This window comes from Lissotriton helveticus, chromosome 1_2, assembly GCF_964261635.1.
Source record: "Lissotriton helveticus chromosome 1_2, aLisHel1.1, whole genome shotgun sequence".
NCBI lineage: Eukaryota > Metazoa > Chordata > Amphibia > Caudata > Salamandridae > Lissotriton > Lissotriton helveticus.
In genome coordinates this window covers 353,961,952-353,981,493 of record NC_136058.1, presented here as the reverse complement: position 1 = coordinate 353,981,493, position 19,542 = coordinate 353,961,952, and the positions used below count along the sequence as shown (strand labels likewise).

Here is a 19,542-nt window from a genome sequence, read left to right as displayed (position 1 = left end):
AAGCCTCTCTTGGTGAATCTCCGATCTTTTCATGAGCGTGCAGCAAGCGCGATGATTTAACCCTGTCAAAATCACACTCCAGCCAAACATGTTTCGGGCCACTGCCCTTGTTCACTGGCTACAGGAAAGCAAGAAATCGCGCTGAGAATGCAGTTACATGTTTTATTCATATTGATGCCCCACCCTCAACGGGCTCCTAGGCACTATGGTATTTGTAGTCCTGCATTTTAAAAATAACACCCCATATATATATATATATATTCACTGAAAAAAGCATAGGTTTCAGCCACGGTATAGTTAGGAATTAGAATTTAAAAAACCTTAGAAATTCACTGAAAAAACCATAGGTTTCACACATGTTATAGTTAGCTGGACATTTCACTCATACAAAACCATTGAAATTCACCCGTTATAGTTAGTTCAGCTAACTATAACTCGCACGCCTGCAATGCACTGCTGATGAGGTCACATATTACATCACTCATGACATGGTCAGTGACATCACTCATGACATCACTGATGCCATCTCAAATTACATCAATGATGACATCACTTATGACATCATCCTTGTGAAAGAGTGGCAGACCTCCTCTGACCGTAATATAACTTTTCATACACACATTCAAAAATAGAAACTAAAATTTAAGGAAAAATGGAGATACCAATACCAGTTACAACAACCTATTCAGTAATACTTCCTGGTTTGGAGTGTTGTCAGCCAGTTGACAGCCAATTAGGAAGCAGCTCATGCTCGTAAGTGTACGCGTATAATCCTCGGATGGTACTTCGTCTCTAGATATATCTATGATTTTACTTTAAAACAATTTGGTAGAATATATGTTCCACCAAATTGTTTTAAACCGATTCCAAACAAAAACAATGTCCAGGCCACTCTTGCAATTCCAGCAAATTTGTTTATTCAGTAACGCTTCACTCAGCATGTTTCGGGGGACAAGCCTCCTTGGTCACGAGTGCAAGTGTATGTTTTTAGACATTTAAATAAACATCACGTGACTTCACGTGACTTCACCAAATGTGTAAACATAGATAACAGACTTCTAGGACAATCTCATAGTTACGGAGTTAGAAGGCAGACTCCTTTATATAATGCAATTAATAGTGCACTTATTACATACAATCTGCAGTAAATTCATTGATGGGCTTAATTCCACTTTCCCCCACATGCATCAAGCATTTTTGTAGTCGCAAACGGTGCGATTCCTTAAAATCGGCCGTTTGCGAATGCAAAAGTGCTTTTTGGGATGCATGAAGCAATTTTAGAATTCGCAACATTTATTGCGAGTTCTAAAATTGCGAGTGCTTTTAAGAAGTCGCAGATGTGCAATTTCTTAAAAGCAATGCATCAAAGTTTTTGAAAATGAAAATTCGCAAATAGGGAGCCAAATTTACCGAGTGGTTGAACCACTCGGTAAATTTGGAAAAAGTGTTTAAACAGCTGAAAATGTATTTTTTTCAACATTCATGTTTCACACACACATGTCCTTAGGACATGTGTGTGTGAAACATGATGCGAAAAATACATTTCAGGGGTGCATTGGGGGGTCCTTTGGACCCCCCCCTGCACCCATGAAATTTTCTAAGTGCCACTCGCAATTTCCATTGATTCCTATGGGCCTTTTGGGCCATAGGAATCAATGGCAAATGTGAATAGAAGTCGCATAATATTAGCGATTCGGTAAAAAATGCGAATTTTACCGAATCGCTAATATTATTAGAAATTGATCATGCATCCCGTTTTGCGACTTCTAAATTGCGTTTCGCTATTTTTCGCAATTTAGAAGTCGCAAACGGCCGGGATGATGCATGTGGGGGTTTGTACTTTCACAGTAACCACATTAAATTGCAGCATACAAATAAATTGTAACTTTGGTTGTTTTACAGCAAGGCAACAGAAGCAGTCCTTTACTGATAGGACAACAGCCTATGATAACATCATTGCTTGCTCCATATTTTGTTGCACGATATGTTACTATTAACATATTTAGGCAAAAGCTCTCTGCCAAGAATTGCATCATTCTTGGTTACCACCGTACAGCCCAAGTGGGCAACAAATAATAATATCCAGTCTAAAAATAAATTCTGCTCTGTATTACAACGCATATTTAATTCACCTTGGTGGGCATATTAATCATCATTGGTTCACACGCACCAGTGGGCAAAGTTCAAGTGTCATTCCCTTCATTAATCATCCCTAAAGTCATGTGTGCTCTTTTATGAATTCCTTGACCACGATGTGCCTTAATCTCTCCTAAATGGACTCCACAAATATCTGTAAAAATAAAAAAAATAGAATAAATAAGGTGATAATGGCATACCTCTTATATACGTGAATTTACAGACATACATCTCACAAACATTTTAAAATTACAGAAAAAAGCAATCTATATATTAAAACAATAATACAGTTGTTTCTCAGCGAAATACTAACAGGCAGTAATTAGGTATTTCTATCCCAAGTGTATTGCCAGGGCGCAGTTATGACTTTCAGGTTGCAGCGTGCGGTATTTGATAATTAATCTCGATTCAAGTGTTCTCAATACTTGTACTCTGTCTCCTCCCCTCTCTCTCACTGGGACATTCTCAAGGACACAGAATGAGATCAGGCTACTATTGCTTTTATGGTGCGTAGCAAAATGCCTAGCTACAGGATATTGTTTGTCAAGATTTTTAATGGCCCTAAGATGTTACAACACGCATTTTAGCCGGGTGTATTGTGCTGCCATTGTAGAATTTGTTGTACGGCCATTTAAGTGCATATACTATATGGACAGTTTGGCAAGTGAAATGTTTTACTATTTTAAATGGTTTTCAATGATTTGAAAGTTTAACCGCCTTCATATTTTTACTGTATTTGCACACCTTGCACTTGCCGCATACATAAAATCCCTGAATGGTTTTTTTTCTAGTTGCTGCAGGGATGAGTGTTTTGCAAATCATGTCTTTCAGGGATTTAGGTCCACGAAATGTTATTTGAGGACGATCTTGAATGCCTTTTGCTATATCTTTGTCAGTTTTAAGAACATCCAAGAATTTATCAATGGCCTTTCTGACTTCCCAAGATTGTTGGTGATAGTCAGTGATGAATCTGGATGTTCCTGACTCTAGTGTATCCTCACTTTTGGCTTTTTCAATGAGTGCACACCTCTCCCCTCTGGTAACTGTCTCTACGGCCACCTCGATACATTTTTACAGTATCCTCTTTGTTTAAAACGTTCACACATAATAAAGGTTAAGTTCTCAAAATCTTCGTTCTTCGTGCAATTACGTTTGGCACGTAGTAACTTACCAACAGGGATAGAATTTATCAAATTGCTCGGGTGGCAACTTTGAGCTTGTAATAGGCTGTTACCGGCAGTCTCAACAACACAGTAGTCTGCCTATTATCATCAACTTTAACTTTAAGGTCCAAAAAATCAATCATATTTTCATCAAATTGACTTGTAAATGAAAGATTAAGGGTATTAATATTCAAGGTATTAACAAATTCTGTTGCTTCTTCCGCATTCCCAGCCCAGATAACAAAAATGTCATCAATGTAACGGAGCCATTTATTGACTTGTGTTTGATATTGAAGGAGGGGTCTGACCATCTGCTCCTCCCACCAGCCCAGGTATAACCCTGCAAAACTGGGGGCGAAGCAGGTGCCCATCACCGTTCCAAGGAGTTGATGATAGATGATGCCATTAAACAAGAAAAAGTTTTGTGTAAGGCATGTGTATGCCATGTCTAATATCATTTCGGTATGAAACAGATGGGATATCGATCTGTTTCCAAAAAAGCGCCTGCACGCTCTAATCCCCAGTTTATGTGGTATGCACGTATAGAGGCTATTGACATCTAAGGTCATCAGGAGCCACCCTGGGTTCCATTCAACCACTTCAATCCTTCGCAGGAAATCACCTGAAACTTTTAAGTATGCAGGGAGTTCCTGTACTAATGGCTGAAGGAAAAAGTCCACATATCTGGAAGTGAGCTCCCACCAGCTGCCTTTCGAGGAAACAATCGGTCTTCCTGGGGGCTGCGTCATACTTTTATGCAAGTTGGCTAGTAAATAGAGTGCTCGTATTTTGGGGTGTTTGCATTTAAAAAAATGAAACTCTTCTCATTCAATCAACCTCCTCTCCTTCCAATAATTAAGTTGTTCCTGGTATTTAATGGTACTGGCAACATACAACTGTTTGTTACTTTTCTCATATTTTTTTTATCACACAGCTGTGATATACCTTCATTAATATACATTTCTCGGGATAGGACAACAATGTTTCCTCCTTTGTCAGATTTTTTTATGATAATTGAATCATCATTTTTTAGACTCAGTATGGCATCACGTTGTGTTTTCATTAAATTAGTTTTACCATATCTAGCTTTCTGAAGCTGATGGGCAATTGGTGATTTACATACTGCATGGCAGCCCTTGCCATGGGGAGCAGCAACATCCATGGAAGCCAAGGAGGCTGCAGAGTTGGAAAAGAGTCCATGCTTGTGTAGGCAGCACTGAAAACGAGGTGATTTAAGTGCTTGACAATACTGGGGTCCATGAGGGCTTTTTAATCTGCAGTACAGGATGGGACATGCAGAACCTGCTAAGGGAGATGACTGTTCGGAACGGGACTACAAGTCCCAGCACGGTCGAGATTAAATCGCACTCAGCAGATATTAATTGCGTGCAGAACATTCTGTTTGACCTCCTGGCAGCGTGACCTTTGATAAAGAGAGTGAATCTCGAAACGCATCAGGTCTTACTACCGCTAACCAGGGAAAATAAAGTGATGTGCCTGTAAAGAGAAATCCGGATGGTTCATTTTCTGCTGTGTGCGCTCCTGAAGCTGATGGGCAATTGGTGATTTATATATATATATATATAAATGTTTATATATATATCCAGTATCACCTTTGCCAGAGCTTAGGATGCACTTTTCCATCAGTCAACCATCTGTTGATAAAGGCAACAGCGCAGTAGTCAAATACACGGGTAAAATATTCAAGCCTTACGCGTTTCAGACAATAGTACGTCCTTGATCACAGGCATAGATGGCAGCACAATAATAACTGGCAAAAGACTTCTGATGTATTTCACAAGTACCATTTATTGCTCACAGGTGCGGCAACACGTGATTGGTCACGTAATGTCTGAATTGCATTATGGGTACAGAAGTCTTTTAGTAAACACCACAGTTCATAGGAAAACTCAATGCTGCCAAATCAAACTGAAATGTCACAAAATATAGCCATTAGTGGGCTCCCCATGTTCAGCATACCGCGTTGTATCAATATTCTTTGCCGCACTGACGGACCGGAATTGGCCCCAAGTGAGGAGCACACATCGGCCCGCTGTCGTCCGCGGTAGTGCAATCCCCACGGCCTGCATGCCGTGCAATTTATCCAGTATCACCTTTGCCAAAGCTTAGGATGCACTTTTCCATCAGTCAACCATCTGTTGATAAAGGCAACAGCGCAGTAGTCAAATACACGGGTAAAATATTCAAGCCTTACGCGTTTCAGACGATAGTACGTCCTTGATCACAGGCATAGATGGCAGCACAATAATAACTGGCAAAAGACTTCTGATGTATTTCACAAGTACCATTTATTGCCCACAGGTGCGGCAACACGTGATTGGTCACGTAATGTCTGAATTGCATTATGGGTACTGAAGTCTTTTAGTAAACACCACAGTTCATAGTAAAACTCAATGCTGCCAAATCAAACTGAAATGTCACAAAATATAGCCATTAGTGGGCTCCCCATGTTCAGCATACCGCGTTGTATCAATATTCTTTGCCGCACTGATGGACCGGAATTGGCCCCCAAGTAAGGAGCACACATCGGCCCGCTGTCGTCCGCGGTAGTGCAATCCCCACGGCTGCATGCCGTGCAATTTATCCAGTATCACCTTTGCCAAAGCTTAGGATGCACTTTTCCATCAGTCAACCATCTGTTGATAAAGGCAACAGCGCAGTAGTCAAATACACGGGTAAAATATTCAAGCCTTACGTGTTTCAGACGATAGTACGTCCTTGATCACAGGCATAGATGGCAGCACAATAATAACTGGCAAAAGACTTCTGATGTATTTCACAAGTACCATTTATTACCCACAGGTGCGGCAACACGTGATTGGTCACGTAATGTCTGAATTGCATTATGGGTACAGAAGTCTTTTAGTAAACACCACAGTTCATAGTAAAACTCAATGCTGCCAAAGCAAACTGAAATGTCACAAAATATAGCCATTAGTGGGCTCCCCATGTTCAGCATACCGCGTTGTATCAATATTCTTTGCCGCACTGATGGACCGGAATTGGCCCCCAAGTAAGGAGCACACATCGGCCCGCTGTCGTCCGCGGTAGTGCAATCCCCACGGCTGGCATGCCGTGCAATTTATCCAGTATCACCTTTGCCAAAGCTTAGGATGCACTTTTTCATCAGTCAACCATCTGTTGATAAAGGCAACAGCGCAGTAGTCAAATACACGGGTAAAATATTCAAGCCTTACGCGTTTCAGACGATAGTACGTCCTTGATCACAGGCATAGATGGCAGCACAATAATAACTGGCAAAAGACTTCTGATGTATTTTACAAGTACCATTTATTGCCCACAGGTGCGGCAACACGTGATTGGTCACGTAATGTCTTAATTGCATTATGGGTACAGAAGTCTTTTAGTAAACACCACAGTTCATAGTAAAACTCAATGCTGCCAAATCAAACGGAAATGTCACAAAATATAGCCATTAGTGGGCTCCCCATGTTCAGCATACCGCGTTGTATCAATATTCTTTGCCGCACTGATGGACCGGAATTGGCCCCCAAGTAAGGAGCACACATCGGCCCGCTGTCGTCCGCGGTAGTGCAATCCCCACGGCTGGCATGCCGTGCAATTTATCCAGTATCACCTTTGCCAAAGCTTAGGATGCACTTTTCCATCAGTCAACCATCTGTTGATAAAGGCAACAGCGCAGTAGTCAAATACACGGGTAAAATATTCAAGCCTTACGCGTTTCAGACGATAGTATGTCCTCGATCACAGGCATAGATGGCAGCACAATAATAACTGGCAAAAGACTTCTGATGTATTTCACAAGTACCATTTATTGCCCACAGGTGCGGCAACACGTGATTGGTCACGTAATGTCTGAATTGCATTATGGGTACAGAAGTCTTTTAGTAAACACCACAGTTCTTAGTAAAACTCAATGCTGCCAAATCAAACTGAAATGTCACAAAATATAGCCATTAGTGGGCTCCCCATGTTCAGCATACCAAGCTCCTTACTTGGGGGCCAATTCCGGTCCATCAGTGCGGCAAAGAATATTGATACAACGCGGCCGCCAGTAGGTAGTTATAGTTCGAACCTAGTTTCCATAGGAATTCCGCAACATTCTATTTGGAATAAAATGGCCTGCTCGGTTCTGCACCTTCCCTGAAAGTGGTTCGTCAAGTGGGGGCTGAAAAAAAGGGGGGTCCCAAAACGTGTTTTCCCCATGCAACTTTCCATAGGGACCTTAAGCCAGGGCTACAGCCCGAACGGCTGAACGGAATTACACGAAATTTGGCAGAGAGGTAGAGTTTGGTTCGCAGATTGTGCTTTTTGTTAAATGGTGTAAATCCGTTCAGTATTTTCTGAGAAAATTGCAAGTAAAATCATAGCGATATCTAGAGTCGGAGTTCAGTACGCGTACTGAAATCTGTTCAATTACGAGCGCGAGCTGCATGCTGATTGGCTGTGAACTGTCTGTCAACACTCGAAACCAGGAAGTGTTGGCGGCCATCTTGTGCCTCGCTAGAACCAAGTCACAAAAAATAGTAAAACAAAGTTGAGAAATAAGGGAAGGGGGTAGGGTAGAGACATTCTGACCCTCTAGGCTTGCTCAGGGGGTCGTGCATGGATGTTTAGGCTCTATTTTTTATTTTATTTTTTGTAAAGAAAAATCGTGCCGTACGCGTATGTAAATACCTACAATTAGGAGCAGGAGCTGCATGCTGATTGGCTCTCAATACTCCAAACCAGGAAGTGTTGGCAGCCATGTTGTTTGTCGGGAGAGCAGAGTCACAAGAAAACAGTAAAACAAAGTTGAGAAATAAGGAAAGGGGGCAGGGTAGAAACATTCTGAGGCTATAGTCTTTAGTCAGGGGTGGTACATGGATCTTTAAGCTCAATTTCTATTTTTTTTTAAATAAAAAATGTCGGGGTACTCGTGCAGTACTTGTACGCGGTGGAAAAGGTGAAAGAAAAATTAGAAGTCCGTTTTATTTATTAGGTCCGGGGGGGTAAATTACGGGGGCAATATTTCTGCATAATGGGGGCTTGTAAGGTGCCCCGAGCACTGGGGAACGGCTCTCCTCTGGTTTTATTTTGAAGTATGCGGGGGGGTTACGGTCCTACTCCCCGCAGTCTCAGTGAGCGGCACCCCTCGGGTCTTTTTTAAAAAAAAAAAATGTTTTGTGCTCACTCTCTCTTCTTGTACATGTCGCGGGGAACACCACCTTTCTGGGGCAGTAATATGTAAAATGACCTTCCAGCTCCGGGTACCTGCATTGTCTGGAGTTTTTTATTAATGTTGGGATGGTGGGCTTGATAATACGTCCTTGTTAATTCCCATAGAAGCCTATGTTCTGATGTTAACATGGGCTTCTATGGTAAATAACAAGGGCGTCTTATCAAACTCATTATCGCCGTTCTATCTGCAGTTTCTTGCCAATAAAACGGTGATAATTTTAACACCGGTCCTTGATAATGTGCACCTAAGTTTACTGGTAAAAAAAAGAGTAATGGGCCATATTATCAACAAAAGGCGATACATTATTGTCGCTTTTATTGGCAGGAAACTGCCGATAAAGCGGAGATAATGGGCTTGGTAATATGTACTTGTGCATAAACATAGCAGCCTAGGTTAGGCAGTAAAATTCATAACTCAACATGAAGCAAAACATGAAGCAAAACATCTCAGAAGAATGAACAATACGAATACAGAAAAGATGAGAAAAATACAACATCAAAATACATGTGCAACAATATTCCCCATCCTCCCCCAAAAATTATAAAAACAATAAGAAGCGTACTGTAGAGACACAAGTACAAATAGTAATATAATGAAACAAGCTGTAAACTCGTATACTGTAATCCCAGAGGTAGAATACCCCGCAACACCTATCCCAAATACAAGGGAACTACCAATATATGGGAGAACGACCCATAACACGGTGTGAGGGGCTAGCACCCAAAACACAGTAAATGGTATCTAACCCCATTTCCTAACACTGTGTAAAGATTATACCTAATGATTAAGTAAGGAAGCTAACCCATGACTCAAACCTCATGTAGAGGTTCCTAACTGGGATTCAAACCCAGCCCCATCCCTGATGTAAGGGAAACAACTGCTATGAGACTATTACTCAAACCTATCCCTCATGTAAGGGATTAAACTTTGATGCACACCCACACAAAGCCCAACCATATATTGAACGTAAACTGTGGCACCATGAAAGACGAACAAATGGCATAGGACCAGTTAAAGCATTTTCCTTTGTAGTACTTTTTTTTTATAGAATCTGCGCCAGTGATTGACCATTCACACAAAAACAGAAGTACCAACCATATGTAGCAATGGTTAAAACTGTGGCATCACAACATACACATATGCTTCCATTGTAAAGAATACAAGGTACACACTCAACTCGTGCCACAACAGCTGTGAAAAACCTCATATGTAAAATAGCTGTGACCAGTGGTTTTAAAATAACAAAACTAAATCCCACCTGAGACCCCCATAAAATGAATGGGTGCTAATGAGCACAAACTTTACAATACCACCATACCTTAAATAAGGGAAAACTGATCCACAATACAAGGATCTGTGCCAGAATGTAAACTGCCAAGTTGAAAACTGTGCTAACAGGCACAACATTAACGAGAATGAGGAGCAGATTGCCTAGCAGCTCAGCCCATCTCCAACAGTCATCCACACATCCACTCAGGTACCCAGACATTCCACGCATCACAGTAACAACAACATTCCAATACCATCGCTCACTCTGGCTGAGCAGCTAGGAGGACCTAGGCTGATTACACATAAATGCAATACTTAGGATATAACAGTACGTTTAGGCAATCCTCACGCTATATAATAACTCATTAATTAAATTTGTTCTCATTTAGTACGCTTTCTCTCTTTGTTTACCTCCCTAGCTCCTAGATCCATACCCCTCTCCCCTGAATCTCTCATCTTGCTTGCTAGTCTGCCTAGTCCCCTGCCCTTTGACTAAGCACTCCTTCTCCCCTTGTTGGGGAATGGTCCAATATTTATAATTTGGTGCCTCAGCGAACCCGCTGAATGAGTTCACTGCGCCAAGGGAGCCACTCTCAGCAGAGGTATGGTATGGCACCCCCTTGCCAAAGCCCTCCCTCTTCCCTTTTTGGGGAAGGATCCAGTTTTTAGGCCTTGGAGTCTCAGAGACCCCTCTGAGAGAGTCCACTGTGTAAAGGCAGCCTCCAGCAACTGAGATAGCGAAGTAATACCACTACCCCTGGGATCACAGTTTACTGGACTTTGGACGTTGCTTTGACTCGTCTACCAGTTTGCGCCCCCGTCGCCCTTCCCCTCCCTTTTCCACGTGGTGTCCTTCACCATCCCCTCCTATTTCCCGCCTTCTTTACCTGTCAACTTCACTTCCCCAGCTCCTTCCCCCTCCCCTGAATCTTCCCTCCTGCCTGCTTTTCCCCTTACATATTTGTGCTTATTGTTTATCTCGACCTTACAATTAACTATGATGACATGCTCTTATAATTGTGAAACCTTTGTAACGATGTAACCTTTACAAGTGCTTTACTCTGATGCTCATGTAAAGCACTCTGATACCTCTGGGTCTAGCTAGCGCTATATAAAACTTTTTAAATAAATAAATAAAAAACATAGAAACTGGTGCTGCTGTGGGCCATCGGGATGGTATTGTTAAACCTTTCATATCGACAATAAAGTAGGCAATCCACACAACCCATTCCAAAACATCTACTTAAAATAAAATGTGTGTGAAGGTCTGACAGCCTGCAAGCATGCAGTCCAGAGCGTCATCTCTCTGCCTGCAAGGTTCCTCAGGACAGCCCCGAGCGGGATACTTAATTCAGTGGCTGGTCTGATTAGAGTATATGTTGACATGATCCTCCCATGCTCACATTACTCTACTTCCCGGTCTACCTGCATGTTTATCAAGTCTGCCTTATCACCTTCAAGGCCATACACCGAAGCACCCCATTCAATCTAGCTGGAAACGCCACATTCAAAATACCTGCCGTAGAGTATGGAGAGGAGCACACTCAGCTTTGCTAGGGCAGCAGATGGTTGCCTGCAGTGCTTCCTAAAATGACACATTACGTTTTTTTATTCACTCTCACAGGTAGGGAGACAATTGTTTGATTCCAGAAATTCAGCTGGGGCTCAGGCACCTGCCGGTCACCACGGTGGTCTTCCCTGTCAGCCTCAGAGAACCCATGTGATGACCCTTGCTCTTCAAGGAAACCCCCTTGTGGCATATTAGCTGTACAATATACTCTGCACACATGATACTGCCTGATCGCAATGGCAGTACTGCATTCTTTTTCGCACCCCCTTCTGCCATGCAGGGGTGACAACTTTACTTCACACATGGGCTACTGCCCAAGTGGGACAGTAGTAATGCGCTCTTCCCCACAGCCCCATCTGGCATGCGGGTTCACTGACTTTAACCTGCAGATGGGCAATAACTGGATCAGTGTAGCAACAACTAACTTAATAGGAGCAACCTCCAACATCCAGGGTTGTCGACTTGAGTCTACACCTGGACGACAGTCCATTCAGGTCAGCAGCCACTTCCTCACACCTCAATAGAACCAATGACCCCACTGAACCTCCACCTCTAATTGCTCTCCCCTTACTCACAGGCACACTAGCATTGGGAATCAAACAGGTACTGATGCTCTAAGCTCCAAGGTAAGTAGTTGGATGTCCTTGGGTGATATTTCCTCATGGTTGGAAGACTGGCAGACCTCAGCCCCAGTATTGGTCAAAAGTAAAAGTCTTGCAGAGCCTCTCCTCTTCGCACAGCCCAACTTGCTCTTTGACCTCTGATACATTTGGGGGATCTTGAGCTTCCCGTCTGATATTCCATTTCAAGAGACAAAATGTTATTTAATGACTGAGACTTTGAAATTTATTTGTGGAGTCTGTTTCCTTTAAAAGTGCCCACTCATCTCTCCTGCCCTCCATACACAAAGCAGCCTGTCACAGTAGGAGTGACCCTAAATCTGGTAGTCTCACACAACAGCTATAGGAGTGACTACAGGTTCACAATTAGATGTAAGCCACAGTGATGCGTACATCGAAGGGCTACCAAAGGACCGCAACCCTACTATCTATGATTCTCTTATCAGCCCCATCTTCTTATAAGATGTGCCAGGCCCCTTTCCAGTGACTGTTCTCAAAATCAAAGAGCTTCTTTTGAAGTGTACAGAGGAGTCTGCCTCTTCCTTTCTCCAGTGTGTTTTCCACCCAGCTTTCAGAAATGCAGCAATCCACAAATCTCTCTGGATTAAATTCCTCCTTCATTAACATATGCTGCAGAAGTACTGGATAGGAACTATTGGCTCGCTTTTGATAAGTCTGAAGTCCTTTTGTTCTGCCAAATTTGTAATTTAAACTTTTTGGCTGCCCCACATGTTCTAAGCTTGGAATTCCATCTGGTTTCCTCATATATTACATCCTTATCCGCGGTCCTGAGGTGGGGAACTCCCTCTTTTGGGGGATGAGGGAACCCTTAGGGCCGCTCGGAGAATGGAAATCTTTGATAAAGGATTAATCGGCTTTCGCCAGATCATTTGCTTACGCACATGATTTATTTGGGCTCAGTTTAAATAGTGATTCACCTATGCCAAAGCCTGCATTGAAGTCATTTTTGAAGAAGTCCGTAGGCTTGATTAGCACGGCAAGAGACACAGTTTTAAGTCAATTTAAAGCCCACAATTAGGTAGTCTGTAGGAGTGATGTGGGGAATAGTCCTCAGCCCTATCTTACATGCAATCTCCCACATGGGATTTGAAGGTTGATACTACTTTTGAGAACCAACCTGTTGCCTCTGAGAGAAGTGACAGGCCTGTGGGAAAAAGTTCCAAAAGGGGAGTAAATGTGTGAATTGTTTTTTTTACAAATTCAGGATCTTAATCATGTGCTATTTGTGTGCCCGGAACTTCAAAGGGCCAGGCGTATGTTTTTAAGATCATAATTTATTAAACGTAATATTCGTGTTGCTCAGGAGGCCCGATCTTTTATCTTGTCCCCACCAAATGAAATTGTTTGCCAGAGGATATTTAATTTTTTTAAGACATTTCTGGCTATTTATTTGGAATGTTTTAAAATTTTAGTTTGTATGTTGTAACGTCTGATGGTTGGACATTGTAGAATGTTGCACTATATACAAAATATGTCTTTCCCTCTTTCCTCCTTTTTTTAATTCACTGGTGTATTTAAAAAAATAATATATTTTTTTGTATTGTATTTAAAGTGTGTCTTTTTATTGTATTGTTGTATTTTTGTGGACCTCCTTATGGAGTTCAATAACAGATATAAAAAAATTGAGTTTGAAATCTTTTATTACCCTTGCTCTTCCAGTGAGCCCTGGGGCTACCAGAATAGAACCAAGAGTCTTTCATGTATTGTACCATTCACAGGGACACACATCCAGCACACAAGTGCTGCACAGCTATACTAACTGTATGCCTCAATCCAGTGACACAGTTCTAAAGGCATGTTCACCTCTAGCGATCACTGCATGGGATGCTGCCACCAGAGTAGCGTTTGGGGTGCTCCTCCTAGTCAAACAGGACCACCCTCCATGAGATGACTGTAATTCATTGTGCAAACATATATTTGGACTTGACAAACAAAAATCAGCAGCAGCGATCCAAATCTCTTTGCAGCTGGGACACTCAGGGCAGGGGTGCATACCCATCACCAGATGAGGGACTTTTCCGTCCCAACAGAGCCCTATTTGGTTGTAAACATAAGATCAGAACTGAACTTACTTTTGTATGCCTGCCTGGAATCCACAAAACGATTTCTAGCAGGCATAAATGCATTTATTACTGGAAAAATGTAAGCCACAGCTGCTGAGTAATTTGCAGTAAAATAATTATCTTGGTTGGGAACTGAGAGTTTAAAGATGTGGTTTCCCATGGAAGTTTGTATGTTTTGGGCATTTGCAGGCTTCCTTCTGTCCCCATCCCACCCTGAAAGTGGTTACATAGTTACTCTAGACTTGGCAGGAGTAACTCGCTTACCATGTTGGGAGGGGGAACAGTCACACCCAGAATTGGTGGGGGTGTGAGGGAAGGGCATCTTTAACTGATTAAGGCTCTGAGAACCCATCTAAACAGCCCTACAGAACTTTGTGCAAATAAATGCCTCAGGTTTGTTTTACATGGATGGTAATGTATTTTGCCTTGTTTCTTCTTGTGTTTTTGTCTTCTTTAGTGGCATCTTGCAATTCAAGTACATGCTTTAATGGCTTTTGCAATATGGAAGAAGACACATGCATTTGTTACTATGGATTGAAAGGACCGACCTGTGATGAAGGTGAGAAGGAATGCATGAGTGGGACAGAATCACAGTGAATGCAATGAAAAGAAGCTGGTCGAGGCTCAGAACAAACAACTGATCTGTGTAGGTCTGTATCCCTGAACTGATGCTTGTGCACAATTCCCTTCTACAAGCTCCTTCTTTATCAACCACGGCATTTCTCCCAACCACTGCAGTAGTGAGCATATTTTCTTACCATATAGAATGTAAGTATGTGCCTCACTGATTCCTATAGGATGTGTCACTTTTGTGACAAAATATAAACTGTATTTCTTTTACATTTACAAACATACACAATAGAGACATCACGTACAGCCTCATTTTCTCTTGCCACATCTCAACCATCAGGTATCAGGCGGGTCTCCAACATCTCAATCATCTGTTCTTCATTTCTATTTACACCCATCATCATCCTCTTTCCCTTGTTTTCCTTGGGTTCCTCTCCTTTCTCTATCTCTCAGAAGACACATTTCTGGATTTAGAGCAAGCACAAGAGGGGAGACTGGATCCGTGTGAGCACTCCTCGTGCAATCTGGCATTGCACAAGTGGCTGCATTTTACTAATAATTGAACTTGTGCACAGTTTGCTTGCACACTTTTGGAGGTGAGTGTTCCTTCATTCTCCTGGTCCTATTCTCAATTCAACTGAGGAAAATTATAATTCCCTTGACGCATGCGCCAACCACTGAAGCATGGGCAAACAAATTAGGGATCCCATGAGATGCTGCACTACCCTAGTTGTTATGTAAATGTAACACTATCAGCTACAGTTCCATTGAAAGGAGAAAGAATGCAGGGTGTCAGTCTTCAGCCAATGCGTCCTCTATGTGGAGACGTATTTGATGAATTTGACAAATGCCACTAGGGCGAGCGGCGATTACTGATGCTCTTGTTAATGCACACTTGTTAACTTTAAAAAGGCCATGAAAACCTTAACCAATAATAAACAGTCTGACAATGCTGTAGAGCGACCTTCATTCCATCAGGTTGTTGCAATTTCCTACAGCCTCTGCAACTGTGTCAAGTATGCAGTGTTTGTGTTAAGTGTTTGATAGGTTTCCTACTGTGTTGCTAGTTGGCTTATACAGTTGCCCTGTGGCAGCAGTGAAGGGGGAAGGAAGGAGGAGATGTTTTACAGCGCCTGTCCATACAACCCCCTTCCCAAATTGGTATGCACCATGTTTGTCATGTGGAGAAGTGTGGCTCACTGGTTAGAGGAGGCAGACCTGGAAGCAGAGGTCAGCCCGGGACCAGGGTTCAATTCCCGGCTCGGCGAGGTCTTGAGTCCTAAAATGTCCATGGACTCGACAATTCTTGCTCCGGTGCCTACTCGATTCACGGGTTCACACTCTGCGACTCTGGGCAATAGCTTGCTTAATCTCCACAACGGCCCCTCGCGGTGGGATGCCTGGCTTTCACCTTGCGGATACCCTGCCGTGGTTATCACACAGGGGAATACCAGGACGGGTTCCGTAAGCAAGCGCTTAGAAACCGCTTGGTGATTTGCGCTATATAAATTCCTGTACATTTACATTTACATTTGTCACTTCTGGTGGATGATGTTAGATGTTCAAAGTCGCTGTTCAACAGATTTCCCTGCTAATGTGTCCATGGTATATCCCATGTATCACAATGTAGCCCCATTACTCCAATTGTAAACAAGGTGTGCTATGTGTCTATCTCTGCAGTGGCCCATTTGGTAAGATCCTGTAGCCAGTTCCTCAGTAATTGTGCACATTCTCACTCGTACATGTCCACAAGAGGATAACCAGGAGACACAAAGGAAGTTTACAATATTTATTTAAAATATTGTGCCACAATTAGAAAAAAATGCGGTACCTTAGCATTCACAGGTGGATGCTCTACATCTCAGGAGATGCAGTGCTCTTGTCTACAAATATTTCTTCCATGTGTGTGTTTGTGGCTCATCTACTCATCTATGTAATAGTACTTGTATGCACATAAACAACAGCTGCACTCTTGTGTTAGGTCCAGGTGCCTGCGCCTTACCAGAAAGAATAACAAAGCACATTGTTGTTTGACCTTGTCGGTGGTGTACAGACTAAGGGCTAGATGTAGGTAATCTGATTTTACTGATTCTTAATTACCGAATTTTACCGATTCGGTATTAAAAAATCGGTAAATGAGATGTAGGGGAAAAATCTGTATTTTTTACCGATTCAGTAAAATCCGGTATCGGACTTTCGGAAATTACCGAATCGGTATTTACCGATTCGGTATTTACCAAATCGGTATTTCCCATTCATCCCTATGGACCAATAGGCCCATAGGAATGCATTGGAAATACCGATTCGGTAAATACCGAATCGGACAGCAAACAAAAGTGAAACTTAACACAACAGCCAATCAGGTGCAACCACCCTCCCCCTTCCTACCAGGAAGTTGCTACACAGGCAGCTGCAAGTAATTAGAAGGTTCTGGAGAGGCAGTTGGAGCAGAGAGACTGGGAGCAGCAGCAGACAGAGTTTGTGCTCTTTTAAAACTTAAACATGGCAAGCAGCAAGGACACAGAGCAGACTGAAAGGAAAAGAAAGCTCAAATTCAGCAGCATGGAGCTACAGGTCCTTGTTGAGGAGGTGGTAAAGGTACACCACAGACTTTTTGGAAAGCAGTCCCTTACTGTGCCAGAATCAGCAAAAAAAAAAGATTTGGCTAGAAATCTTAGAGAAAGTAAATGCAGTGGGAGTGACCACCAGAGTCACTGAATATTTAAAAAAGAGGTTCTATGACCTAAGGAGCCTCACAAAAAAAAATTGGCTAACAACCACAAACAGGCCTTGCAAACAGGTGGAGGAAAGAACACTGCACCCCCCCTCACCGACCTGGAGGAGATGGTAGCCACTACCCTGGAGCCTGAAAGCGTCCATGGACTGGGAGAAGTGGACAGCTCGGCGAAAGCGGCAAGTAAAAAAGGTAAGATGCATGCACAGCAATCCCCCTCACACCCCCATCCATCCCTCACCCCTTGCAGCTAAGTTACCCCAGTCCCAGGGTGTCTGTGCAAAACTGTAGCAATGCATCATGGTACACGTAGTCAGTTAATGAAAGAGCATGTCACACAGCACTGTAACCACCAAGTTATTCAAATGAATGCAGACAAAATGAAGGGCAGGCAGCATGTACTAAGTTCAATGTCATATGTTTAATTGTAGTGGCTGTGAGACATTTGCACCTAGCTGATATGTGCTCATATGTCCACAGGTCACACATCCAGAAGGCAGTCTGAGGAGGCAGAAGGCACGGCACCCGAGAGGGATGACAGTCATGAGCCAGGGCCCAGTGCATCACAGGACACAGGTGTTCCAAGTGGGCAGCCACCTTCCCAAGAACCTGACATCAGTGAACAAAGGCAGGCCTCCCCAATACTTTCACAGTCACCACTATTGGTTTTGTCACCCGAAATGCCAGCATCCTTTGAAGTAGAAACACCTGCTGCACACCCTAGCAGGAGGCATGTCATTTCCCCAGTGCTGGAAATGGAGACAGCTGCTGGTGAAATGGTGGGTGAAGACTCACAAAACTTGGTAAACAGTCATAATATCAATTCCAAAATATAGAATGGACAATTGGAGAAGTGTGGCTCACTGGTTAGAGGCGGCAGACCCGTAAGCAGAGAACGCCCGGGACCAGGGTTCGAATCCCGACGCGGCAGGGTCGTGGACCAGGGTCAGCGGACTCGATAATTCTCGCCTCGGTGCCTACTCTAGTCAGAAACCACACTCGGCAGCTCTGGGCATCAGCTTGCCTCATCTTCACAACGGCCCCCCCAGACCGCCGGGGATGCTTGGTCGCACCTTAGAGATACCCATCAGGGACCATCTCTCAGGGTGAGCCAGGACGGGTTCCCCAACGGTCGAAGCGTGGAGATACTCCTCCGGGAGTCGATTCCTAGCGCTATATAAACCCACAAAAATATATCGAAGTAAAAATATAGAATGGACAAAATATCGAATGGACACAATATAGTGGTTAAAAATATCGAATTTAAGGTTAGTAATATCGATTTTCAAAATATAGAAGTCAAAATATCGAAGTATATATACATAGGCATTAAATATATCGATTTTGTAATAATATAATTTTTTTTTAAAGTGTTTTGTATGTTAGTATATGTGTGAAAAGTGTATATTAATTTTTGTAATGTATGTTTAATGTATTTTAAGTAATGAATTTTATGTTATTTCATTTTTGCGTAATTTAATTCTGTAGCGGGTTGTGGGTTTATAGGGGAATAGGGTGGGAAGTAATTTAATTACATTAAATTACATATTAATTTTTAGCAATTATTATTAATTTTTAATTAAAGTTTGCTTTTTAGTTCTGTAGCGGGTGTTGGGTTTATTGGGGAATAGGGTGGGAAGTAATTTAATTTTAATTAATTAAATATTTTTATTTATTTATTGGTATTCATTTTGAATTTATTGTTATTTTTTAATTGGTAATTAATTTTTATTAATTGCCAATTCATTTGTATTAATTGATTAATTGTTAATTATGTTAATTTTCTAAATTTATTTTCTGTAGCAGGTTGTGGGTTTATAGGGGAATAAGGTGGGAAGTAATTTAATTGTAATTAAGTAAATAATTTTTTTTCATTTATTGGTATTGATTTTAAATGTATTGTTAATTAATTTTTAATTGGTAATTAATTTCTATTAATTGGCAATTAATTTTTATTAATTGGTAATTATTTTGTATTAATTAAATATTTGATAATTATGATAATTGTATTAATGTATTTTCTGTAGTGGGATGTGGGTTTATAGGGGAATAGGGTGGGAAGTAATGTAATTGTAATTAATTACATATTAAAAATATTTTTTGTGTATTGATAATTAATTTACTGTTAATTTTTTATTGGTATTATTTTTTATTATTAATTAGTTTTTGTTA

The 19,542-nt window shown here is 41.9% G+C and overlaps 1 protein-coding gene across 1 annotated transcript in view; it reads left to right on the top strand.

The window, feature by feature from the left end:
- LOC144803733 (uncharacterized) overlaps nucleotides 1-19,542 on the top strand; it is a 350,480-nt gene that overhangs the window by 88,746 nt on the left and 242,192 nt on the right. Inside the window, exon 4 of the mRNA XM_078671875.1 lies at nucleotides 14,524-14,625. Coding sequence (XP_078528001.1) covers nucleotides 14,524-14,625 — 102 coding nt within the window. The remainder of the gene's footprint in view (nucleotides 1-14,523; nucleotides 14,626-19,542) is intronic.